The 27,671-nt window shown below is 40.2% G+C and overlaps 1 protein-coding gene and 1 long non-coding RNA gene across 2 annotated transcripts in view; one reads left to right on the top strand and one right to left on the bottom strand.

The window, feature by feature from the left end:
- The window catches only part of LOC309666313, a 61,962-nt gene that overhangs the window by 15,615 nt on the left and 18,676 nt on the right, over positions 1-27,671 (bottom strand). The gene's annotated exons all lie outside the window — the stretch shown is intronic.
- Positions 25,078-27,671, top strand: part of HECW1 (HECT, C2 and WW domain containing E3 ubiquitin protein ligase 1) — a 475,998-nt gene continuing 473,404 nt past the window's right edge. Inside the window, exon 1 of the mRNA XM_082473396.1 lies at positions 25,078-25,333. Coding sequence (XP_082329522.1) covers positions 25,304-25,333 — 30 coding nt within the window. The 5' untranslated portion in view covers positions 25,078-25,303. The remainder of the gene's footprint in view (positions 25,334-27,671) is intronic.

Raw genomic sequence — 27,671 nt, 5'->3', positions numbered from 1 at the left:
GTACTTTTTCCAAAAGGGTTTAGAACAGGTGATCCAGGGAGTTAACACTTCATCCCATTTTTCTTTTCTACCCTCTGAATTGCTATTTAAACAAAGTTGCACTACAGGTCACAAGTCAAGTCTAACCCCAAATACTGTTGAAAGAGAAAGAAACTATACAGAATCAGCATTCGTTTTCATTAAATGCTAATGATACCAGCATTCCGTCACTGAAAAAAATTTTTTTCTCTATGCCATGCTATAAGAATTCATAATCATTCCCCTGAGGTCAAGGTTAACAGAATAAGTGAACAGCAATAAAGAATAATTTCAGGGGCTCTAGAATTTTTTTCCGGTCCTATTACCCTTAATTCCACAATTAAAAACAAGGTTTAAAAAGTGATTATTTCCAAGAGAGAGAATATTAAATTCATACTAAGTCAATGACAAAAAAGTCTCCACTTTAAAAAATAAAAATATGAAAAAGCTCTTCACGTGCCTCCATGCCTTTGTTCACGTGTTGAAATTCCCTTCCTTCTTATTGTTTCCCTGTTGAAAGCTTGTGCTCAATTCTGAGTGAACTAAATGAAACCTACACTCAGTGGATCCATGTGTTTCACTCTCCAATCCATTGCTGTCTGATCAAGAATATATATATGCATATATATATTCATATTCATAATTTGTAACAGATGGATCAAGAAAAGAGAAAGGGAGAGAGACAGAAGCACAAATAAACAAAATTAGGAATGAAAGATGGAAGAGGAGAATAACACTGAACAAATTAATGCAAATACACTTTAAAATGTAGACAAAATAAACAAATTCCTTGAGCAATATGACTTAACCAAACTAACTCAATAGAAAGAAGGAATATTTGTATAAGCACTAAAGAAACCAAAGTGTTCCTATCAAAACATCAATCTCAGATGGTTTTACAGTCAAGTTCTACAAAATCTTCAAAGAACATATCTCTTCAATCTTGTACAAACTTTCCAGTGAATCACAAAGAGGGAAAATTTATTTCCCAATTAATTTTGATACCAAGTTCAGAAAATGGCACTATGAGAAAAAAAATTTATAATCTAATGTCATTCATAAACCTAGATGCAAAAATCCTAAACAACTAATAGTAAACAGAACCTAGTGATGTACAAAAATAAATAATATAACACAGTCAAGTGAGATAAATTATTCTAAGAAATGCAAGGATACAATTAAGAAGTGATTTCATGGAATATTACTCAGCCATAAAAAAGAATGAAATAATGCCATTTACATTGGGTGGACCTAGAGATTATCATACTAAGTGAAATAAGTCAGACAGAGAAAGACAAATATCATATGAAAGGCGGGGAGGGACAAATCAATCCTAGCAGCACTTTCCAAGTCATTCACAGACATGTGCAGAGCCGCAAAAAATCTGAGTTTCCAAACATGCATGTTCCCAGCTGAGATTGAATAAGGGGATGCCCTACCTTCTTATTTCAGTTCTTATACTGTAAACTAGTCCTTTTTGCAGTCTATTCAGTGCAATGTTTTGCACGTGTTGTGTTTTTGATGGTGATTTCTTTGTTTAAAGTGGCCCCAAGAGTAGTGCTGAATTGGTGTCCAGTTGTCCCAAATACAAGAAGGCTCTGGTGTGCCTTATGGAGAAAATATGTGTGCAGATAAGCTTCATTCAGGTATGAGCTATAGTGCTGTTGGCCATGAGTTCAATTTTAGTGAATCAACAATAAATGTTAAACAAGGTATCTTTAAACAGAAAGTCACATAAAACAAGGCTATGTTTGATCAGTTGACGAAATGTTGTTACCAGAATTTTGCAGGGACACGACCCCATATTTCTGCTGGGAGCAATGGTTAAGGATTTACTAATTCGATGTCAAGGGCAACTTTATAAACATAACTACTGTGAATAACAAGAACAGACTTATGTCCATATAAAAATTTCATCTGTTATTTTTACTTGAAACTGTTTAAGAGATCTTTTTCTTAAACATCTGAAATTTAAAAATAAAAGAAAAAAGAAAGTCTGGCAACAACACCTATGGACAGTGAAAAGGGTCAGAAAGCAAGTTAACATACCCCGGTCTGCAAATAACCCCTTACTCCAGGATGAATTCAAACTATCATGGGGGTGGGGAAGGGAGTGCTAAGGAAAAAGTATGCAGAATCCAGCAAATGGAGCAAAATCACAGTCTCAGAAGGAGCACATATCATTGAAACACTGATACTCAGGTATCTTTTATATCAGGAGATTTTTACAAAATTTTCTGTACCCTCAAATCAAATTGAAGACGTGATCTCTAAAATAAATCCATAAGGAGAGAATAGCCTAAGAAAATTTTAAAGGTGCAGAGTGAGATTGTTAAGGTAGGAAAGGCATGCAAGGAAACCCAAAATACATCAGAAGAATTAAAGCACATGTGATGGCAGGAAATGAAGAAGGAAATGTGTTACCACAGAGTAAATAACATGAGGAACAAACCTGGTTAAATCTCCCAGAGTGCAAGACAAAAGGAGAAAAACATAAACATTACAAGGGACTGTAGAGTCTATATATGATATGCAGAGAGCAGAGATCCAACTGAGGAATTACAGTTCTCTTAAGCAAGAAACACAGACAAGTGAAACAAGCAATTAAACTTAAAGACATCATTTAAGAAAACTTTCTTTAGCTGATAAAACATCAAATTATAAATCTTTTCCTCACAATATTCTAAGCAAAAATCAAAAGAAAGAGATTTATATCTAGACACTTCCTAAGAAAAAATTTGAAAATTTAATTATATATATATATATATATATACATATATATATATATACATATATATATATATATATATATATATATATATATATATATATATTACAGGCACACCTCAGAGATATTGCAGGTTCGGTACCAGACGACCGCAATAAAGCAAATACCATAATAAAGTGAGTCACACAAATTTTGGGGATTCCCAGTGCATATAAAAATTATGTTTAGGGGGCTTCCCTGGTGGTGCAGTGGTTGGGAGTCCGCCTGCCAATGCAGGGGACACGGGTTCGAGCCCTGGTCTGGGAGGATCCCGCATGCCGCGGAGCAACTGGGCCCGTGCGCCATGGCTACTGAGCCTGCGCGTCTGGAGCCTGTGCTCCGCAGCAAGAGAGGCCGCGATAGTGAGAGGCCCGCGCACTGCGATGAAGAGTGGCCCCCGCTCGCCGCAACTAGGGAGGGCCCTCGCGCAGAAACGAAGACCCAACACAGCCATAAATAAATAAATTTATAAAAAAAAAAAAAAAAATTATGTTTACACTATACTGTTGTCCATTAAGTGTGCAATGGCATTATGTCTAAAAAAAAAGTGCACCTACCTTAAATTAAAAATACAAAACAAAAATTGCAAGAGTAACATCAAATTTAGATCACTGATCACAGATCACCACAATAAACATAACAATAACGAAAAAGTTTGAAATATCGCGAGAATTACCAAAATGTAACACAGAGACAAGAGATGAGCAAATGCTGTTGTAAAAATGGCCCCAAAAGACTTGCTTGATGCTGGGTTGCCACAGACTTTCAATCTGTAAAAAACATAGTATCTGCAAAGCACAATAAAGTGAGGTTTGCCTGTCTATTATCAATTTGTGTTAAATTAATAAGGAAAGTAACGAGAATTGCATGGGATGGGAAGGAAAGAACCTTTACAGAGTCCTCAGCTTAAGTAGCATGGGTAAAACATGCTCTCCATACCACATTAGAGAAACGTAAAGAACACTTGAAAATTGAAGGTAACTGTATTAGACTGAGTAGGCAACAGGTTGCTGTAACAAAATCACAGTAGCTTAGCACAGCAGAGGTTTATTTCTTTACTCACCCAAAGTCCAATGCAGATCTTCTGGTTGGATGGCCCTCCTCGGGAATTTGGGCTTCTTCCAACCCTCCTGGAGAACATCACTTCCAGCCATGCAGAGGAGAGAGAATGTGCATGAGGAGGATGGTGCTGGCTATTTCACGGCCAGGGCTGACGTTTGATGGATAGTCACAAGGTCAGAGCTGATGTGGGTTGGGGGAGGGACAGTTGCTTGAAATGTAGTTAGTTTCGAGTCCAGGAAGGAGAGTAGAACTAGATATTGGTAACCCTGGCCTTCTTTGTCACAATAATCAATACATACATGTTTACCTTCCAAAATACTGCAGTAGACAAAGAAAGGTTAAGAAAGTGTGGTCCATATAGCCACCCATAAAAAATAGAAAGAATAGTATGCTCTGTAATCACATTTTTTAAAAAGCCAAGTTTAGGGTACTGGAGGGTGAGAGGTCATGAAGAGGAAGGAGCCCAGACAAAAGCCTTTACCAATAGCCAAACATATGAGTGAGGTCTTCCTGGCCCAGCCAGCAGCCAAATTGCCAGTTGACTTCAAATGCATGAGTTAGCACAACTGATACCACAGTGAGCAAAAGAATTTTCCAGTTGAGCTCAACCCAAATTGCCAACACATAGGCTTGTGAACAAATAGTGGTTAAGATATTAAACTACAAGTTTGGGGGAGGTTTATTGCACAACATAGGTAACAGATACGATGATTATATAGACTATTGATCTCAAAACCAATTTCTGGAAAGCTTTCTGTTGCCAACACCAGCAGAGTAATGAGGGTCAGATTTATTCTCCTTTCTTAAGTATTTACAAAGACAGACAAAATATAGGAATCAAAGATTTTCAAACAGCCGATAACAAGCAGCACAGAACCCGACAGAAGAGAAATAAATGAGATGAGCCCAAAGATTGTCTCATCTTATTGCCTGGAGAGAGTTTCCAGACTGCAGTGCAGGGAAGGGAATAGGACCTGGCAGTCTCCCTAAGGTAAGGAGACAGATTGAGAATTCAAGATTTGAGAGAGGCTAGAGTTTACAGAGCAAAGTACCAGAGAGTAGGGACCTGCTTAGAGAAGAGAGAGCTGTACAAAGAGGGAGCTCTGGAGATCTACAGAGAGTTCCCCTCAAATCTCCAGCTGAGCACTAAACTGCACACGTGTGTGAGGAAACTACCCAAGGTAGCTGATGAAACAACTAGGTGCTGATGAAACACCTACCCAAGGGGATTAGAAGGAACAATCCTGGGAACTCACACAGGGCCAAGAATAGTTTGCATTTTTACCAACCAAAGTGGAACATCTATATTTCATATGTTCAAGTAAGAGGAACAAAGAATGAGCATGTGAAGGAGAGACATGGTAGGTGTAAAAAAAATCCCAAATTAAGTTTCTGAAGATGAAAAATTCAATGTCTAAGTTAGAAAAAAAAATATAATGGAATGAACAGCAAATTGGACACTGCAGAAGAAGATTTAGAAAAATAAATGAGGCACCAATAATACGTGGTAGCATTTCAAGCTGCCAAGTACACATGTAATGAAATCTACAGAAGGGTGGGGACTTGTATTTGAAGAAACAATGGCTGACATTCCTCCAAATTTGATGAAAGTATAAACCCACAGACTCTAAAAGCTCAATGATTCAAGCATAAGAAATATGAAGAAAACTTCGCTATGGAAGATCATATAATCAAATTGCTCAAAACCAGTAATAAAGAGAAAAATTTGAAAGCAGCTAGAGTAAAAACAGATATATTGCGTACAGTGGAACAAAACTTGTGGGTGACAGTGGACTTCTTATTGGGAACAATACAAGCTGTTACAAACCAGAACACAGTGGAACAATATCTTTAAAATACTGTACACACTGTTATATTTAAAATAGACAACAACAAGGACCTACTGTATGGCACAGAGAACTCTGCTCAATATTCTGTAGTAACCTAAATGGGAAAAGAATTTGAAAAAGAATAGATACATGTATACGTATAACTGAATCACTTTGCTGTACACCTGAAATTAACACAACATTGTTAATCAATGATACTCCAATATAAAATAAAAATTTAAAGAGATACATTTAAAAATACTGACAGAAAAACAACAAAAACAGAAAACACTGTCAACCTAGAACGCAATACCTAGCAAAAATATCTTTTAAAAAACAAAGGTGAAATGAAGAGTTTTTCAGACACACAAAACTTGAAAGAACTCACTAGTAGACCTACAGTTCAAGAAAATGAGCAAAACACCTAGAATGCATAAAATCAGAAGGAATAAAATAAGAAGAGATGGAAGACCAAAGAGATCAATGATTTATCATTGATGTAAATGTTTTAAACTCTACAGTTAGATGACAAAGAGTCTTGGATTGTGTCCCCAAACAAATTCCAACTATTGTTGTATATGAGAGTTTATCACAGTTTGAAAAGAGGTTCACAAATTATTTAATACTCCTTCCCAAAGGTGGAGCCGAATGCTCCTCCCCTTAACTGGAAACTCAGTGATTTGCTTCGGTGAATAGGATGTGGCAGAATCAATAATGTGTAACTTCTGAAACAAGATGTCAAGAGGCTCTGTGACTTCCTCCCTGCCTGTCTCTTGGATCAGTCCTGGCAGTGGAAGCCAGCAGCCATGCCATGAAGATACACTTAAGCACCCCTATGGAGAGGTCCAGTGGTGAGGAATTGGAGCATCTTGCTGGCAACCAGCACTAACTTGTCTGGCATGAGAGACAGCCATCTTGAAAGCAGATTCTCCAGCCCTGGACTAGCCTTCAGGTGATTGCGGCCCCGGGTGACATCCTAACTATAACCTAATGAGAGACCCTGAGTCAGAATCATGCAACTAAGCCACTCCTGAATTCCTGACACACTGAGACTGTGAGATAATAAATGGCTACTGTTTAAACCACTAAGGTTTGGGTAATTTGTTGTGCAACAATAAGTAACAAATACAAAGTTAAAGCAAACAAACCTCAAACAAAAGGATACATTAAACCTATTAAAATGGCTAACAGCACATCAGGGAAATGCAAACCAAAACGCGTTTGGGATCACGTTAATGTTAGTTGCTATAGACTTCAGGTCAAAATCCAACATCCCCTTCATATCTGAATCTGGAAAGGAGATCTAAACACTACCTAAGAGGGGTTGAGTCTGTGGTGTAATTCATCATTGTCCGAGATAGGAAAATGTATCCTATCTCGGAGAGAAAGGGTTGGTATTCAAATTTTCTCAGATCTAGAAGGCTTGCTTCCTGCTGCTGCAGGGTGAGGTGAGAGATACGCTCAGAGAAATTTAGGTAAATGTATGCTACTTGTTACTAGTCAGGGTCAAACTGTATCATTTTTCTTTTGTAAAAACTGAAATTTAAAAAGAAGCTGTAATCGTGAACTTTGATGTGGCTAATAATATTTTGGGAAAGTATGTAAAGCACAATTAGAAATACAAGGAGAATTGACAAAAAGTACAAGATTAGTGGCAAACTTTGCCCAATCCAAAAGGCAATTGGAGCAATCTAAAAATAGTTGTCTTGGAATGACGTACTGTTCCAACAGTTTATTAAAGGAAACTGGCCATCAATTGGCCACTGGAGAGGTCTGCTGAGCTCAAGGCCAAGACCTAGTGCTTTCATGTGCCCTCTCTCCCCTGAGGGGGTGAGGCTACTTCACATAGACAGTTGCCTGGGCCCAAAGCGAGGTGTCGGCAAGCACTCTGGCAGAAGAGATTTGTGGAGTTTCCCCAGCTAAGCATGAAGAGTGCCTTCCTTGACCACTGTTATACAGTTTCTTTTTATGTTGTTCTCTTTGGCCTCTGTTTTGGTTCAATCCTTCTGTTTGGGTGAACTTGGCCACCTTGCTTTAAGCATCTCAGCCAACTCTTGCTTCCGCCCATCAATGGTGTTCTATAAAAATGAGTAATTATATAAAGTAATATATGTGTGTGTTATGCATCAAGAAATTAGGGGGAGAAGGAGAGTTATATCTAAATATAGAGCTATCCATAAAATATTGTCTATGATGAAAAACAACTGGTTAATCTAGGTGATGGATAGATGGATTTTTCATTGTACTAGCCTACAAACATTTTTTTATAGGTTTGAATTTTTAAACTAAAATTTTTTGGGAAAATTCTACATGTTAAAAAAATAATAATCCAAGATATGGAGTGGGGGGTGGGGGGGGTGGAGAAATGAAGGTAGAGTTTGAACCAAAATTGACCTTGAACTGATAATTGTTGAAGCTCTGTGGTGGGTACATAGGGATTCATTATAGTATCTTCTCTATTTCTATATATGTTTGAGATTTTTCCACAATACAACCTTAAAGGAAAAACAATTTGTTGACTGAGTATAGTAGGATTCCATGTCAGTAAAAGCAAGCAAAGATACAAAGAAAGCATATATATTTAAATAACTATGTATGAATAAGGTATATAGCATGCTGTTAACACTGGTTACCTCAAAGGGATGGGTGCGGTGTCAGGGAGAGGACTAGCTTTGTTATACATATTTACATATGTACATATATATACAATAATGTTACTATTTGACTTATTATGCAACATGCATGTATTATTATTATAATTTTCAAAGCTCAAAAAAAGAATTAAAAAATGGTGCCATAAAGGGAAACGGACCTAAATGCTTGCAGGGCTTTGTAGACGGTGTGAATGTGTGACAAAGCCTGGGAATTTGAGAAACCGTAGCAAACAAGAATGAACCAGCTCAGTTAAGAAGAAATCTACCCTATATGTCAAAACAAACACCACCAGTTTTCAAGCTCTGGACAGAGGCTTTCTCGATATATCCAACATAGGTAACAACAAACAATGTGACAGCCTTACTAAGCTGAAAGGGCTTCTCTTACACACCCTCTAAAGATAATTCATTTGCAATCTCCATAACTTATGTTCATGGACCAGAAATCAGTTCTTGCTGGCATCTCACAGCTTTTAACATACTAACTTCAACCTTTGACATTTTCTAGGATGTTCACTCCAGAAGAGACACAAACCTGAATAGATCAATAATCATGGAAAACTTTGGGAATGTTGTCAAAGAACTGTCCCAAAATATGCTAGACCAGGCTGTTTTATTGGTCATTTAGTCCAGTCCCTTCAAGAACAGATGATGTTTCCGTTACATGAGTTTCTCAAGGACCTAGATAAAATTGGAAATCTTCCCAACACATTTTGTGTAGCTCTGAAAACCCTGACAGAGTTAGCACAGAAAACTACTGGCCACTCTTGATGATAAATATAGGTACATATGAACAAGTTGAAACCCAGGACTATATCTAAAGAATAATGCACCATAGCCAAGGAGAATTGACTTTCCAGATGAGCAACATTGGAGACTCTAATAATATATATATATTTCTCTTTAATAGATTAAAGGAGACAACCCATTCAATAATTTTAATTAAAGTGGAGAAGCCAACTTTTTGACTGTGTGTGGGTGACCACCCAGCATCAAAACCATTTTCATTTGTTTGGCGAATCCTGTACCTTGTGAGTATTGGTGTGAGGCCGAAGATGAAAGCAGCTTCTCCTGCATCCAGGGCATGAGTACATGTCCTAGGATTAGCCAACCACACTGACACTGGGTTTAAATCAAAATTAAGCAGGTAAAGCAAAGAAGTAGGGGCAGTGGTGGTATCATGCCCCAGCTCTGGGGCTGCAGGGTAGCTGTGCTGGGAATATCACCTGGGTCATCTGGCATTCAGAAGTGATCTTATTGCACTGCTTCATGCAATGATTTGGGGGTCATCTTGGTGATGTCCCCCAGTTCCTGAGGACTTTGCAGGCCTGGTTCCCTTCCCTGGGCATGGTTGGGCTACCCAGGATCAGCCAGACTTAGTTTTACTTGAACCTGAGATCCTTGAGTCACAGAGGCTGAAAAAGTATTTGTAAAATTAATCATCTATCCTGATTTTAAAATAAATGCATAAACTTTAATAAAACCAAAATTAAAAGTGGCTTGTTTAAAGCAATAAATACCTACCACCTATATTGTAATTAATAGGGAAATACTGAAAATATTCCTAGGTAAGCTGGGACGAAGTGAGAGAGTAACACTGACATATATACACTACTGAATGTAAAATAGACAGCTAGTGGGAAGCAGCTGCATAGCACAGCGAGATCAGCCCGGTGTTTTGTGACCACCGAGATGGCTGGGATAGGGAGGGTGGGGGGGAGACGCAAGAGGTAGGGGATATGGGGAATATATGTATATGTATAGCTGATTCACTTTGTTATACAGCAGAAACTAACAAAACATTGTAAAGCAATTATACTCCAATAGAGATGTTAAAAAAAAAAAACAACAAGTCAGGACAAAGACCAAGCCTGCTGTCACTGCATTTCTCAACGTGTTTGAGAGGTATTAACCAATGCAGTAAGAAACTGGAGGGGGCTTTCCTGGTGGCACAGTGGTTAAGAATCCACCTGCCAATGCAGGGGACACGGTTTCAAGCCCTGGTCCAGGAAGATCTCACAGACCGTGGAGCAACTAAGCACGTGCGCCACAACTACTGAGCCTGCATTCTAGAGCCCGTGAGCCACAACCATTGAGCCCGTGTGCCACAACTACTGAAGCCTGTGGGCCTAGAGCCTGTGCTCCGCAACAAGAAAAGACACTGCAATGAGAGTGGGAAGAGAAGGGGAGCAGGCTGAGAGCGCTTCTCCCGTTCTGGCTCAGAACTTCCCAAGAATTTGAATTCCAACTTGCTTCTCAGGTCCTCAGAGAGGCATATTTGTTCATCAGAAAGATGGAACCTATTTTACATAAGAGTTAACTTGATTTATGACTAAAATGTTTAGACACATATATATGAGTTTCCATTTGAAATCTGCCTTGTCTCTTGTACATTACAGGTAGGCAGATAGCTACCAAAAACCCGGGTGGCAGAATGAGCTTGAGGCTAGAATTGGGGGTGCCTCTTCCGTTGTCATAAGAGAGAATTAAGCAGCTGTGGGTGTAAGTCAGGAAACTTGTAGGTGTCACGATAGAAGTGGAGAGAGGTCCTGTCTGGCAGATTCTTTTCCGTTAAAGAGTTGAGAATTGTCCCTGTGGATGAATAAAGTGTGTTGGCCAGGGACTTGGAGGAGTGATGAAGGTTTGAATCGTGTTAAGAAAAGAAGTATGCCTAGGGAGGTAGTTTTCTCACCTTCATCCTCCCTTAAAAATGCCATAAATATTTTTTCGTTTCATACATAATCTTTATAAATTATCATTTTCTGCTTCAGCATAAGAGTCCATTTTAAGAATGTGCCATATTACTTTTAACAAATCCACTATTTTGGATTTTTAGGTTGTTTATAATTTTTTTTCATTACAAAATATACTCCCTTAAGCATCGCCAGAGATAAGTAGTTAAATATAGCTTAGATATGTTTCCTACAAGGGAAATTTGGGGATCAAACGATAAAATTTTGAATGCATTGCCAATTTGCCTTCTACAAAATTTGAACCAAATTCTCCTCCTTCTATTCTATACTATAAGAGAGTGTCAGTTTACCACCCCCATCACCAAAATCAAATATTTTTCTTTTTACTTTATCATTAGTATCAGCAAATTTCTTTTTTTTTATAATGTATTTTTAATTAATTAATTTATTTATGGCTGTGTTGGGTCTTCGTTTCTGTGCGAGGGCTTTCTTCTAGTTGTGGCAAGCGGGGGCCACTCTTCATCGTGGTGCGCGGGCCTCTCACTATCGTGGCCTCTCTTGTTGCGGAGCACAGGCTCCAGACGCGCAGGCTCAGTAATTGTGGCTCACGGGCCCAGTTGCTCCGCGGCATGTGGGATCTTCCCAGGCCAGGGCTCGAACCCTTGTCCCCTGCATTGGCAGGCAGATTCTCAACCACTGCGCCACCAGGGAAGCCCCCAGCAAATTTCTTAGGCAAAATGAGCTATCATTATTGTTTTGTGTTTTTTTTTAAAGATTTATTTACTTACTTATTTTAGGCTGTGTAAGGTCTTAGTTTCGGCCCGCGGGATCTTCGTTGAGTCATGCAGGATCTTTCATTGTGGCGTGCAGGCTTCTCTCTAGTTGTGGCATGTGGGTTTTCTCTTCTCTAGGTGAGGTGCGCGAGCTCAGTAGTTGTGGCACGCAGGCTTAGTTGCCCCGCGGCATGTGGGATCCTAGTTCCCTGACCAGGGATCGAACCCATGTCCCCTGCGTTGTAAGGCGGATTCTTTACCACTGGACCATTAGGGAAGTCCCGTCATTATTGTTTTTAAATTTGTTTATCTTAGATTACTAGTAAGGTGGAACATTTTTCATGTTTTTTAGTCACTTGCAATTCTTTCATATCTATATTATTTTTTTTTCTTTAATGGATCACTCCTTTTTCTCATCAATTTGTAAACTTTAAATATGGATTTCTCCATCATATGGGTGACCAAGAAAAGTTGCCTAGTTTTTCTTATCATTTGCATTTTGCATTTATGCTCAACTGACAAAATTCAGGTTGCAAGATGAAATTTGAGGGAATAAGAAGCTTTCTTGAGACTGTTGTTTTCAAAAAGGTAGTGACAACATAAATTTTTTTCCCCCAAGGTTTTAGAAAATTATGCTCTTCAGGGAAAAAAAAAAGCATAAATTCCAAAATTAATCTTTGCATGCATATTTCTAATTATAAGAGTGCTATTTAAGACACATTGCTTGTCTTCTCCATTTGACAAAGGCAAATGTTGAGTATAAGTCACTTCTGAGAGCCAAAGGAAAAGAGGAGCGTGGTTCCCCAGGAAGGCTCTGCCAGGACGTTGGCAGTACAAGCTCCCAATATTCCCTGGGAGAGAAAATGTGCTGTTCAACATGCATAGAAACAGGACTGTCACAGATGGGCTTTATGTCTAAGAGGAAGCACTGAAATCTGGATGTTTTTGAGGCATGGCTACAAAAGATGTCATGTGGATCTTCTCTCAAATCGCTCTGCCTACTATATAGGCTTCTCTTTTCATACATTGTGTGTATGTAAGTGTAGGTGTATGTGTAGAAAACATGGGACTCAGTCTATTTTGATAGTCTCTAGCTAGAGAGGTATTAAATTAAATATGGAGTCAGATGTTAGGAACAAAATGGGATTTTGTAGGGAGTTCTATTTTAATCCTGCAGTAGGGTTTTCAAATAGCCCCTGTCCAGCCCCTAGCTGACATTCTGTGACATTATGCTTCTTTACTTTATTCTTTCTGGGAACTAAGAGACTCTTGGGTCTGTATATGATAAGTATAATGAAAACAAAAATGATTAACATACACTGAACACTTATTTGTGCTAGGTAGACACTGTTCTAAGTGTATTTATTTAATCATCATAACAAACTTTATGCTGAGGACATTATTATTATTCTCATTTTCAAATGAAGGAAACTGACACAAAGGTTGAAAAACATACCCAAAGACACATCAGCCACTTTTGCTGGAAATAATTAGAAAAAGAAGGAACTGGGCTTTAGGGCTACATAAGGTGATAAAGTATGGCAGAATTTGAGAAGTTTTTACCATGGGATAAATAAACCTTGACCTTTGAAGAGTATTCTTGCATCTTCATAAAAGAGTTGGCAGAATGTACTTAGGAGCTACATCTCTGGGACTACTGAGAGATAACAAGAAGTCATAAAATCAGAAAAGTGTTAAGAGAAAAAAGTTTTTATTATTTACGGTCTGTGTAGTTGATAACAAAGGTTACAAGTTGAATAGCAGCCCTTCCGGTTCGGCTGAAGGGTTTGTGGGAAAGTTTGGGAGTAAGAGTTAGCAGAAAGCTGAATTGCTGTCTACAAAGGTGAGGAGAAAAACTTTTGGTTTCCAAGGCAATCTGGGTGGGAGGAAGCGAGGAACAGAGGAAAGAGAAGAGTCAGTGGGATGGGGCAAAGCTCCTGTGACAGGGTGCCCAAAAAGAATTTTAACAAAGAGATTGTTAAATGTTGATTCAGGAAATGTTCCCAATGCCACCTCTCCTTCCCACAACCTACTCCCAACATCCAGAAATACTTTTGTCAGTAGTTGTTTTTTTTTTTTTTTCCTTTTTGGTTATGTGAAGAACAGCATCACATCTGTGCATTATGAAAACACACGGAAGAAGTTGTCCATGGCCAGAGATGACTGTGAAGATGCAAGCTCACTAGCAATTTGAAGAACCCTTGAATAAGGCTTTGAACTTTTTCAGAGTGTGGAATTAGAGTTTGAGCCAATCATGAAGATATCAAGAACCATAGTGAACAGAGGTTCCACATGACATCTAGGTCACAGAGGCATTGAATATTCGGGTGAAGATTACGGCAGTGAAAGAGGATGGGTACCTTTTTGGATGCACACTATTTGCAACGAAGCAAAACAAATGTATAACCCTCTATTTGTAGGTGCACAGGAATGATATCCTGGCTGGGTTTTTTAAATTGCTTTGGAATTCTTTAACAAACTATCCACTTACAGCACACTACAAAAAACCAGAGGTCTCTAGGCAGGGTTTTGGGAAACCCTTAGGTCTTTCAGCTGCAGGGCGGGCGCTGCTGAAAATCGGACCTAGGATCTTATTGTAAGATAGTGATGCAGAGGATTCTTGATAGGTCCCTTATGTCAAAGTTAGATCTCTGATAAGAAAACAGTGGGACCCTGAGAACTGAGAATGGGATATTTGGTTGATTGCCCTAAAAGTCCCAGGCATGGGACAATGTCCCTTGTTAGAGGAGAGAAGCTTCCCTAGCTTAAAGCCTTGCAGAGGTTCGCCTGACATGGGAGCCTTACAAGATGACGCTTATCCTTCATCTCCTGTCTTTGTCTCCATTCTGATAAATTAGGGTCAAGTACTAATGATTACTGTCTATCTTCCAGAAGGAAATAGGTTTCACACTGAAGGAATTGCAGGATCTGGCTAATGTGTACCGGCAAGATCTGAGATTTTGCAGTTGAGACCTAGGAAGAAATAACCAGAGAATATTTACCCTGTGGAGGAAAGTGTGAGGGAATGCAAAAGTTTTAATATAATATGTGGGGTATAAAATGTCTTACTTTAGATGTTCTGGAGGTTTACTTTGTAGCCTTGTATATAGTCCATTTTTATAAATGTTTCATGGCTGGTTAAATAAAACACATCTGTTTGATTTTTAAAACGTTTGATATATATCTCCTACTTGAGATTTTCCATCATATTTTTCTAACCATATGTACTTTAAATTTCCCTGGGCAGTCTGACCTTGACTGCTGGAGACATGTTAAAGTCTCCTAAAAAAAGGTATTAGGAACAAATCTCTGTGCTTAACACTTGTAAACATTTTGATATAAGGCTACTCTCTACATTTTGACTTTTAAAACTTCTTATAGATAATTCATATCAATGTAAAATTATTTATTATGCATTTTTTTGCTTTGTTGGTATTTTTAAGGCTGGAATTTTGCCTGTTAACAGGGTCGCAAATGTTATTTTAATGTATTCACTTGCTTATCCTAATTTGTCTACTGTTCATTTTTAATTTATGTTAGCATTTTTAGGCTTTTAATATATGCATATATAATTTATATATGTGATTTAGTTTGCTGTATTTTGTTTTTGAAGAAGCTTAATAGGGGAATTTAACCCGTTGGTTTTCAATGGGGTAACTTCTATCGGCCCAAAACAGTACGCTTAACCTCAATTCTGTCATTGTTTTATGTTATTAAGAATATGACCTATTATTTGTTTCTATCTTCTGGATTGAAGAAACAATTAAAATTTTGTTTTAAATTCTACTATTTATGTAGCTAAAATCCTGTTTTAAAGTCCACATTTAAGTAGTTGAATCCCAACTTTATTTTTTATTCTTTAATTATTTTTGGCTGTGTTGGGTCTTCGTTGCTGCACGTATGGTGAGCGGGGGCTACTCTTCGTTGCGGTGCGCAGGCTTCTCATTGCTGTGGCTTCTCTTGTCGCAGAGCACAGGCTCTAGGTGCGCGGACTTCAGTAGTTGTGGCACATGGGCTCAGTAGTTGTGGCTCACGGGCTTAGTTGCTCCGCGGCATGTGGGATCTTCCTAGACCAGGGCTTGAACCCATGTCCCCTGCATTGGTAGGCGGATTCTTAACCACTGCACCACCAGGGAAGTCCTGAATCCCTATTTTAAATTCTTCTATGATTTGTCAAAAAATTTTTGATTAATTATGTACTTTTTTATTTTTTTAATTATCAGAATCAGAACAGGAAATACGGTATATCATTACCTCCCAACTGACGTTAATTTTGTTGTCCTTATCAAGCTAATTTATCATCACACAATTATTATTTTATGATTTTTTCTTACCGATCTATTTCAATAAGAGGTTTAAAAATTTTTTTTTGCATTTGATGTGACTATTTACGGAAGTCACACGGAACTCTACATACTTATTTGCTTTCAATGCTCATGGGTAGTCCTGCATTTCTTCATTTTTTCACTTGTATCTTGCTGCCTTAACACATGTCTTAGAGGAATTATTTTGTGGGGGGAGAATATGAGTGTTATGTTTCTGAGTTCCTCTGTATCTTGAGAGAGCTTCTGTCACTTTTGCACGTGAATAACTTGAAAAGATAGAGAATTTTTATTTACAAAATATTTTGCCCTCCCCAATGCTCTTTCATTGTGTTTTAGCATTTGATGTTGCAGAGTAGAAATCTGAGTCCAGCCAGACTTTGTTCGTTCCTTTGTTTTACTTCTATTTCTAATCTGGCAACCTGTATAATTTTTTTCTGTATTGATGATGATTTAAAATTTAGCACATATTTAGGCGTAGGGTTTTTATTCTTTTGAACAGAAGAATCCTCTAGATTTGTAGACCCAAGGATTACTTCATCCTGGGAAAGATTGCTTCTAAAATGTTTTTGATTTTTTGGTTCAAGTGTTTCCCCATTCTCCCAAGGAATACATAACAGTTTTAAGAGTGGAGCTCCTTTACCTGCTATATATGGCTTTCATTTTTTTCTCTCATTTGTTTCATTGTCATTTCCTCTAGAGTTTGACACTTTTCTCAGGGTTATCCTTTATATCATTATATCAATCTTTTTTTTTCCTGTAGTGTCTTTTCTCCCCTTTCAGTCTCCAATATGGATTTTCAATCTGTACCTGCATTTGAAGTTTTCTTGCATTTTTATTGTTTCTCACTCTCCTTTTTACATCTCTACCTGCATCAGATTTTTTCTCTTTTTATTTCCTTTGTCAACTTCACGAAGGTACCTAGGATATACCTTCTAAGTTTTAAAAATATTTTTTCAATAGAAAGTCATTTCATAGATATGCTTTTTAATTTCTAGGAGCAATGTTCTCTCTTTCTTTCACTAAAGTATACTTTCAGAACTCCCATTTTTGTTTTCGAATTGTTTGTCTTATGGTCAGAGGGTTATCCAGTTTCAGTGGACATGGGGTGGCTGGAACATTCTTAGCTCTGTCATTGCTCATTTGATGGTTTCAGGATATAAACCTGAAAGTCAGGTGTGGGTGCACAGTTTCCACTTAATATTCAGAAACTTGCAGGTGACCTGGGCGTGCAGGATTGTGGTTAAGTGTATGCTTCTTTTGACAGCTCAGGTTATTTAACTAAATTAGAGACTCAGTTTGCAGTTTTGTTGAACAGCATGGCTTATTTTAGTCTGTACTCCTACTGCAGTATCCACTGCTTCCACAGCTTATCCTGGCTCAAGCTTAGTTTGTAAAGCTTTTATCATGGATAAATAAGCATTCTGGAGAGCAATGCATCGATGGCTGGCCGTTCTATTCTTTGTTATGTCTATTTTGTGAAATAGAGATCTGAGTGGATGCATAGAGAAAAAAAAAAAGGAGGCAGTTGCAAGATTTTCTTTAGCTAGTTCAGAAGATTGCAGAAAAACGGGGGAGGGTCCAAAGTTTTATCTTACTTTATTTGGTGTCATATGATCTATGCTAAAGGATGGAGCTTGTGAAGTATAGTCCAAGAATATACTTCTCAGTCCTTCATATTAAGGATGTAATTGTTCAAATCCAAGATCTTGGTCAATGTGGTCTTGTCTCTTGTTTCTCATAACAGTCACTTTTGGGGCCTCAATTCTCAATCTTTCTTTATATTCATACCCTTTACAATGGGACCTCACAGTTCCTCCCATCAAGGGATGGGATCTATTTCCCTTCCCCTTGTGCCTGGGCTGGCCTTGTGATGGGCTATGGTCAATGGGAGCCTAGACTTCAGAAGCTTCATGTATTTCTGCCCTCTCTCCTCAGCCCCAGCCACTGCCATGAGAACAAGCCTGGACCAGTTTGTGAGAAGATGAGGGATCACTTGGAAGAGAGCACCGTTGTCTCAGATGAAGTTGTCTGAGATCAGCCAGCTCTCAGGAAACCTGTCAACTGCCCATATAAATGAGCCCAGCTGAGATCAGCTTAGTCTGGCCCAGATCAGCAATTTACAGCCAATTTATAGACTCATGAGAAATAATATATGGTTGTTGTTTTAATCAACTAAGATTTGGGATGATTGTTTTGCAGCAACAACTAACTAATACACCTACATTTAGACACATGAGTTGTTTAAAGATCTGTGAAACAAGTCACAAATTTCTCTTCAGATAAGTTGGAACGATTTACTTTCTCACCAGCAGAAATACACTGCACCCTAAGTAGCAATTATGCTAAATGTGTACTTTTTTTTTTTTTTGACTGTACTGCATGGCATGAGGGATCTTAGTTCCCCAACCAGGGATCAGACCTGTGCCCCCTGCAGTGGAAGTGCAGAGTCTTAACCACTGGACCACCAGGGAATTTCCTAAAGGTGTATTTTTTAGGTGCAAACTAATTAGTGAAAATGGTCTGTTAATTTGCACTTATTTGATTCTTAGGGGTATTTCAAATTTTTTCATGCATTCACTGTTTATTTTAAATCATCTGTCAAAGTTTTTGAATGTCCTTTGTCCCATTTTTCTCTTATACAAATTGATTTTTTAAATCTTTTTGAAAAACTCTTTACGTATTTTGAATATCTAACTTTTGTGCAAACACTTTAAAACTTAGTCATATGCATTACAGCATGCTGGAATCTTCAAATGGATTTATAAAGAACATTATTAATAGAACAAGCTAAGGAACATTAAATACTCTTGTATGTTAAGCACAATGCTATGAACTTCACATTTGTTATCCCACATAACCTCAACAATTTTTAAGGTAAATAATATAAATAAGTCAAGTTTATACATAAAAGAAAATTGAATTTAAATAAATTTTTGAAGAACACAGAACAAGTAAATAGTAGAATCACATTTTTAAACCAGATCGTTGGAGAGTCCAAGCTCTTCACCACTATCCTCCTTTCCTAAATGGAGGCATTGCACTTCTGAGGAAAGGGAAACCAGTCATATCTTTTTTTGTTTTTTTTTCTGTCTGGCTGTGTTTCAATGTCTAATCCATGTTTCCTAATCCATGAAGGATTAGTGAAAAGCCTTCTGGAGTGAGATAAATTGTTGATAAACATTCATACCTCATAATGTGTGCCACTTTTCTATGTCTTGTGCTCTTTAAGAAGTATTTTGATAGAAAGGTGGGTGAGGGCAAATTAGTCAACTGCCATCCTAACCTGACACTTCTGTTATCAAAACATTACAAACTTGAAGTCACAATGTAAATTTTGCTTTGCTGTATATATAAATTACAAATATTTTTATTTTACTTCCTGACTTTAAAATCCTTATGGTTCTTCATTACTTACAAAATTAATTCTAAAATCTGGAGCAGGGCATGTTTGACCCATTATAATCTGTCCCAAATCTTCCTTTCCAGTTATCCCTGACCCTACTCTCTCTTTTCTCCAGTTAATTTGAGCTCTTCTTCACCATTTCTCAAGTACATTCTATTCCTTCGGTCTCTATGCTGTTCTTTCTTCTTAGGATGCACTTCTCCTTTTGGTCTTTCAACAAACTCCTGTTATTCCTCTAAAACTCTCTTAGTGAAGGCATCCAGTTTCCCTGGCCATAATTAGCAAGCTCGCTCCTGTCACACTGACAGCACACATCCGTCTTAGCACTTACATCATATTGTACTTAACTATTTAACTTGACCACACATTTTTTGCTCTTTAAATATTATTCATCTTCCAACTGAAGCTCAGCAAATAATGAATTATTGAATTAATTAATAACATTAAAATATATTCAAGAAATAGAAAAGGTAATACAAAAAAAAAAAAACAAAAGGCATACGGATTGAAAAAGAAGAAATAAAACTCTCTCTATTCACAGACAACATAACTGTCTACACTGAAAATTCCAAGAGACCTACACAAAAGCTCCTAGAACTAATAAATGATTTTAGCAAAATCACAAGATACTAAGTAAATATACAAAAAAAAAAAAAAACCCCACATTCTTTCTCTGTTCTAGCAATGAACAAGTCTGTATTAATCATGTTTTTTATTTTCTGTATTTCATGATGTTTTGAAATCTTAGGGGTCTTGTTGTCTAGGGAGAGATCCCCTCCCAGGACTAGTTAATTCCTAGAGACAGCAAACAACTTTCCTATGAGCACATCTTCCATATACAAACCAACTAATTCTGAGTCCATGCTCCCTGCCACCTCCTGTGTCTAGCTCTCACACATCAAGCCAATATTTTTCTTGCCCTAAGTCACTCCAGGGCCAAGTACAGAACAACCCAAGATTACCCCTCTAGCCCAGAGCCCTCTAAAATTATTCACACTATCAAATCCTAAATTTTTTCAAATTTGCCTTGTCTGATTCTTCTACCCTTTCCTGCAGAGAACAAAATAGATGCTCTGGGCCATGCTCTCCTCTTGCCCCTCTGCCCCCTGATTGACCCCTGTACTTCCCCACGTGGCCCCTCATGGCTCCTGTTTCTAGGGATCTGTGAGTATAAACTTCTTCCTTCATGAAAATCATTTTTGTGTCTGCATGTCCATAACTGATTAAAATAAATCCCAGATACATTTTAATACAAGGCGAAATTCAAAATTAAAATCAATGCCTTTTACAATAGTACCAAATAAAAGAAATTCTTAGGTATATATCTAACAAAAAAATGTGTAAAATCTGTGTGCTTAAAACTCCAAATACTGATGCAATAAATCAGAGAACCTAAGTAAATACAGAAACATACCACGCTTATGGATTGGAATACTCTAAGAATTTGGAAGATTGTTAAAATTTCAGTTTTTCTGAAATTGATCTATAAATTTAACACAATCACAATCAAAACCCCAGCAGAAATTTTTTAGTAGATATTGACAAACTGATTCTAAAATTTATATGGAAAGGCAAAGAAATAAGAATAGCCAAAATAATTTTGAAAGAAGAAAAGCAAAGTTGGAGGACTCACACTGTCTGATTTTAAGACCATATAAATCTGTGTAATTAAGATAGTGCAGTATTGGCCAAAGGATAGATCAGTGGTACAGCATAGAGATTCCAGAAAGAGATCCATACAAATTTGGTCAATTTATTTTTGAAAACTTGCAAAGGCAATTCAATCAAGAAAAGATAGTCTTTTCAATAAATAGTTCTGAGATAATTGGACATCCTTATGCAAAAAACACACAAAAAAACCCATGCCTTCACTAAAAAATTATGAACCAAAGACCTGAGTGTAAGATATAAAACTGTAAAACTTGTAAAACAAAACATGAACAAAACTCTTGGGTTATTCAAAGGGGTTTTATAATAGATACGATGCTAAAAGCTTGATTCATCAAAGAAAAAAGTTGATAAATTTAACTCCATCAACCTTAGAATCTTTGCTCTGTGAAAGATGCTACCAAGAGAATGAAAAGGCATGCCACACACTGAGAGGAAATATTTAGAGATCACAGTCTTGACAAAAACTTATATCTAGAACATAGAAAGCACTCTCGAAACTCACAATATGAAGGGAAATAACCCATTTAAAAATGGGCAAGAGTTTGAAACAAACACTTCAGCAATAATGGAAAATAAGCACTTATAGGGATGTTCATCCTCCCTGGTCATTAAGAAAATGCAAATTAAAATCACAAAAAGATTCTACTACGCATATGCAGCTGTCTGCATTTCAATAGGACAGAAATTTTCTTGAATATACTACAGACATTTCTGGCTGTCTTCTGACGTTGCCATATTCATCTGGGATGCCCTACCTTCACTCCCTTCACCTGCCAACTCCTACAGATCCTTTAAGACTCAAGGTGGGCACCATTGATTCCAAGAAGTCTGCCCTTGGAACTCCAGCCTCACTCCCTTCACCTGGGTCTGGATTAGTGGCCTTTGTAACCTGTGATGATGGCCCTCCATTTGACCTATCACTTCATCTATCAAATATGTAGTGTTAACTGGTTTGATTAGAGATGTTAATAGTCTCATCTCTGATCTCCATGGTCAGAGACTCCATCTTTAATTTTACATCCCCAGAAATTAGCATATTGCAAATGGTAGAATGAGTGAATAAATTCACATAAGAAAAGTCCAATGCTTCTCCATGTAATTCTCAGTCTCTGCTTGACCTCCCTGACCCCAAACCACCCAAGGTTTTCATAGCTGCCAAGACAGCCACTGCCACTCCTCAGCCATGTGCAGGTATAATCACCCTTCAAAATTAAAATCCTTCCATCAGAGGAGGCCTGCTTTCTCTGGTAACTTGCTCAGCTGACCAAGTCAGACACCTGCCCTCTGGGTTATTATCCTAAGCCTTGGGACCAGAGGGGTCTTCAAATGATAATTTGGTATCATTGGCAAGAGTTAGTCCTGCGGCGATAGACTATGTCAGACTTGACACCAGGAGTGCAGTTCCAACAGCTTGGTCCTTTCCCTCCCTTAGCCACAGGGTATTTACTTCTGACGTTATGATGAAGGTCTGTTCCCCAAGATGAAGCCTCTGGTCACCCCAGGTCATAGCTTTCTCAGCACAGTAGGCACCACTTGCCCTGTTTGCTCGCCTTTCCCTGCATGTAGCCTGAGATGGGCAGGCGTGCCAGTCCCTCCCTGCATCCTGCTGGACCCTGAGTTACAAAAGATGGGAACATGGGGATATACTGGCATCATGATAGTACACGGCGTTTGTATTCGCTTCTCCAAATGCCCTCACCATCTTATGCCATTATATGAGGGTGGTATTGTTGGGGGCATTGGGACTGTGACATTACTATTGTATTTTAACAGTTTTTGGAGTATCTTAGAAGCTTGATAAATGTGATTAATAAATGGATGGTTTTAAAATCCATGGCGAGTCTTGCATTTCTCCACCAAATATGCCTCACTTTAAGGTTAGGGTAGCTGAAGTCAGTTAACTTTAGATTTGAGGTCTTCTGCCGGCAATGAGACCTTAAGGAAATTATAGAGCCCTAGGTAGCCTTACTTTTCTCCTCTGTAAAATAAGATGATGCTATTATTCCCAGACTGCAGTGGGACCATGAGGAATAAATGAGACCATGTGAGGTGAGAGATAAACAGGACAAAACACAGGAGTGTACGCTGCCATTGCACTTGGCATGTAGGCGGCACTTGACAAGGACTTTATCAATCCAACATGTTAAAATGTGAAACTTTGTGTACTTCTGCTTTCATATCTTTTGCCTTCAGTATAAGAAAAGAAACTCTCCAGAGGAAAATAAAGCCCATCTCAGGATTGTTACATCAATCATCTTTAGGAGAGATGTTGACTTGTCAAGTTATCTCTTTAATAGAGAGAACAGAGAGAAGGATCTCTGAGCCAAGTTGATGCTTCATCACTGAAAACAATGAGGTGAACATCCTGGCAATTAATTGACGTAAAGAATTGCCCTTTTTCTTTTTTAAATTTGGGAAGAATAACTTACTAGTCTTCTCCAAAATCTTGTCATTGGTCTTTTTTTTTTTTTAATCATACAATTTTTAAAGGTTATTTTCCATTTACGGTTGTTTTGAAATATTGGCTTTTTAAAAATTAATTAAAGCCTTTACTGTGGTTTGGTGATCCTGTGCCAATTTAGAAACCATGGATGCTGATTAATGCAGAGTTCTTGTTTTCATGCAAGTCTCTGGTTGGAAACATCACATGGTTGGTTGATGTTGCCGTTCACTGCTTCAGCCTGCCCTAGTCTATTCTTGGAGGGTTTTCTTCATCTAGGAGTTGATAATAATTGAAGTGTAAAAATCTCTTGGAGAAACGTGTGCCCAGCTTTCTGCATGGATCCTTAGCTGAGGTTTGAGATCTAAGGGCGTCAGGCAAAGAGATGGTGTCTCTCAGGGAAGGCGGAGGCCTCGGCACCCCCATCGCCAGGGGAATGCGGAAAGGGAAGGCTTGATGATGTGTGTGCCTCCTTGGAGAAAGGGGTACAGCTGGTGAAGCTGTCTTCACATCTTCCAAGGTTTCCACTTCTGGAAAGTTCTGGTCATGAGAGAGAAATCAAAACCAAGAGGCGGGTCAGTGAAATGAGAGCCATTGAAAAGCAGCCCATCATACAGTCTGGGACCTGGGAGGTCTGTCCTCTGGTGTTCAGTCAGGAGTCTGGAGTCAGGGTCTTTTGTTTAGCTTAGGGAGGATTGCATCTGGCCTATGGGAATAAAGATAACTTCTCAGGATGTGAAAAACATCTACTGTAAAGGATGCTGGGCAGGAGATGGAAGAAATAAAAAAAAGCATTGTGAAGAATGCAGTTTGGTCAGGAAATCACAGACTGTGGAGGTTATGTCTTTCCAGTTCCAGCATTCTGACACCGTGTGCAGTTTAATGTAAAACCCAGTTTGAAAGCTAGTCTTGCCCAACAATAGATTTTCGGGGGGCGGGGAGCGATTTTCATCCTTTGCCTTTTGTAATTACCATGTTTGTTTCGTGTGTTTGCGGTGCAAATACAGGACGGTGCCCAGACATGTGTCAGTGCTCACACGGTGCATAACGTAGATAAGGAAAGTGTGTAAGACAGAGGCCAAGAACACCTGTCATAGGGTACCTGCTGGGGTGTCTCTACCACATCCTTTCTGAACGCACTGTTTGCACACACACAAAAGGGCTGGGGCTGGTGCTGGATATGCCCAGTACGCGTGCTGGGGGTTGGAAGGATGGGACCGGCGGTAACAAGAATCAATATATATTTACGGCGGGGGCGAGGGAGGCGGGTGCGCGGAGGCTGCAGGGCGGGGCAGCGCTAATGAGAGCGAGCCCGGCTTGTGGTTGGTTCGGGAGTCTGGTACCCACAGAGGAGCAGGCAGGGAGGGAGGGGATGCGGGCGGGAGGATAAAGCGATGAAGTGCGCCGCGTTACCGCGCATCAGGCGCGGTTGTTGGAGCAGGAATACGGTGCGTCTCTGACCCAGCCGGCCCTCTCCTCGCGCACACACTCACCAAGTCATACGCGCCCCTCCGCCGTGGCCGTGGACGCCGCTCTCCCCCGGCACCAGGAGCGTTACGAGAGCGGGTGGGCGCCCGGGTCATCCCCGCCCCCGGCAGGTCCCCAGCGTCCGGCGCGCCAGGCAGGGCACGTGCGCCCCCCGGCTCCAACCTGCGCGCGGATGGGAGCATGATCTGTGCCCAGGCCGGGGCTGCCAAGGTAAGCGGGCTCCGGGCGGGGACTCTACCTACCGCCCCTTCCCCCGCCCTCCTCTGGGCGGCTTCCCCGCCGCTCCCGAGGCCCCGTCAGCGCCCTCCCTCCCTAGGGCCCTGGATCCACCCTCCTCCCCACCCTCTTGCTTCTCCCGCGAGGTTCAATTGTCAGCTTGGGGCGTGCCGCCACCCGGGCTGGGCAGGCATCCCCGGGTGGCGACCCCGGCTTGGGTACGGCGGGCACACCGGGCCCTCCTGCCGGGCACGGAGAGAAACAAAGAAGCCCCCAAGCGGGTTCGCGGCGCCTCTCCCTCCCCCCCGGCGCCCTCCCAGTGGTGAGGAGGTATCAGGGGAGGGGGCGGAGAGACCTACGTAATCCCCCTTCCCAGCCCACACCCACCCCTTGTGAACCAAAGCTCTGGGTTTGGGCTTTGCCTCGGGCTCCCTTTTGGGTTGGACGATTGTGTCCCAGGCAATGCCCTGGGTTAGCCGAGGCGCTCGCTGGGGCTGGCTCAGGGCGCGCGTGGCAGGTGCGGCCCCTGCTCCCCTGGGTGGCGGCAGGCGGGGAGGATGCGTGGTGTGGGTGCTTCTGCAGCGCCTCCCTTGTCCCCGGCCGCTCAGCCGGGCCTGCCAGCCGAGTTTCAGCGGGAGCTGCCGGTCATTTCGCCTACCGTACTGCGCCCTGCACACAGGCGGGGAGGGAGCCGCTGGGAAAAACGCGTCCGGTCCATTTTTGGCTGGAGGTGCGCTTGCTCCTGCCGCTACATTCCTGGATCGTGACAATGCAGCAAAATCCGAGGGCTCAGACCTTGTGGCCCCTCCATCACCCGTTTCTCTAGAGGCTTCTGATTGCTCTGCCTCTTTGATGTCCCGGCCCTTTGGCAGATTGGCAGCGTGTGGGTGCGTGATCTGTCTGTCTGTCTTGCATACAGAGGCTGGGCATCGTAAGTTCTTCCTGCCGAATTTCAGCGCGTGGGGGGAGCTGGCAGGGACACAGGCTGCAGAGCTGCCCGGCTTCTTGTGGTTCCGGGCACAGCGCGCCCCAGTCTGCATTGGGCTGACACCAGCTAGCATGTGGGGATTTTCCTAGTTGCTGAAGATATTATTTGACGTTGCTGTAGTTTTGTGCCTACTTCTCTTGGGATCTGCAGTGGTGCAATTCTCTTCTTGTTTTTATTTTTTTTTCTCTTTGAAGAGGTAAAGCTGTGTTCAGCAGAAATGGATACAGGAAGAGCAGCATAGTTCAAAGACCAAGGGAGGCATCGTCTCTCTTTTCCTGGAATTTAAACGCGATTTAGGAGGGCAGATGCCCTACCCGAAAAGGCCAGCCTTTAAAGACCCCGGCAGTGTCGTGGTCCAAGGAGTCTCAAAGCAGGTGGCCAGATCTGCGTTTCTCATCAGCGGACTAGCTCCGGCTGTGGCTCTTACGGTAATTCATCCTAGATCGGGGATTCATTTTGAAAATGTGTGTTTTCCACTAAGAAGGGATTAGAGTCCACATGTCTACCCTGGCATGATGTGTGTGTCTGTTTGGTAGAGAGAGAGAGTGTGGTAGAATTTCCTGTTGCCCCCTCCTGTTTGCTCCCTCCTCTGGAGTGTGGCATCGGGACAACATAGCACTATTTTAATTCCTAGACCTACAGGCATGCTGGACTTCAGAGTGTTTTGCTTAATAAACCCTGTTCTGACTAATTCTGGGATCCCAGGCTAGTGCAAGTTGGCAGCTTTGTGGAATGCCAGTTGTTTTTGTCTGGGGTACTTATTTCATGAAGGCGAATCGCCTAAGTTTGTTCAGACTGTGACATTACTGACTGGGTAAGGAGACCACGTCCCAAGCCCAGAACAGCCTATTAATGCATCAGTATTGAGGGACTACAGCCGCTGAGATGTGTGCATATAACATCACTTGGTTCCTTTTACACTTCTGGCTTTTAAGGATGGGTGTTTTCGAAGATTGTTTTAAGTTTTACCTTCTACGGTACTTGCATCAGATAATGCCTGTTAATATAGGAAATGCTAAAAGGCCAGATGTGACCATGGGAGGGCAAGCCTCTGCCGTCCCCTTCCTCATCTGTAACGTAAGTTGGACTAGCTGATTTCTGTGGTTCCTTCCGGTTCCAGCATTGTATGATAATGGTAGAGAAGTAAGAAAAGTCACCCAATTTAGCGAAGCTAGCTGTAGCCCAAAACTATACGAGCAAACCACGGACTGATTATAGAATTTATGGGTTATTTTTACACCTGCATTTTTTTAACCCCAGCGTCTGCATTTTTCCCATAAATGCAATTAGCCAACAATTCAAACAGGTCATTTTTCTTTCCACTATATCAAGAGATTTAATGGG

This window comes from Balaenoptera physalus, assembly GCF_965194825.1.
Source record: "Balaenoptera physalus genome assembly, chromosome: 8".
Lineage (NCBI taxonomy): Eukaryota > Metazoa > Chordata > Mammalia > Artiodactyla > Balaenopteridae > Balaenoptera > Balaenoptera physalus.
Note: the sequence above shows the minus strand (reverse complement) of the source record. Positions and strands in the feature narration are given on the sequence as shown.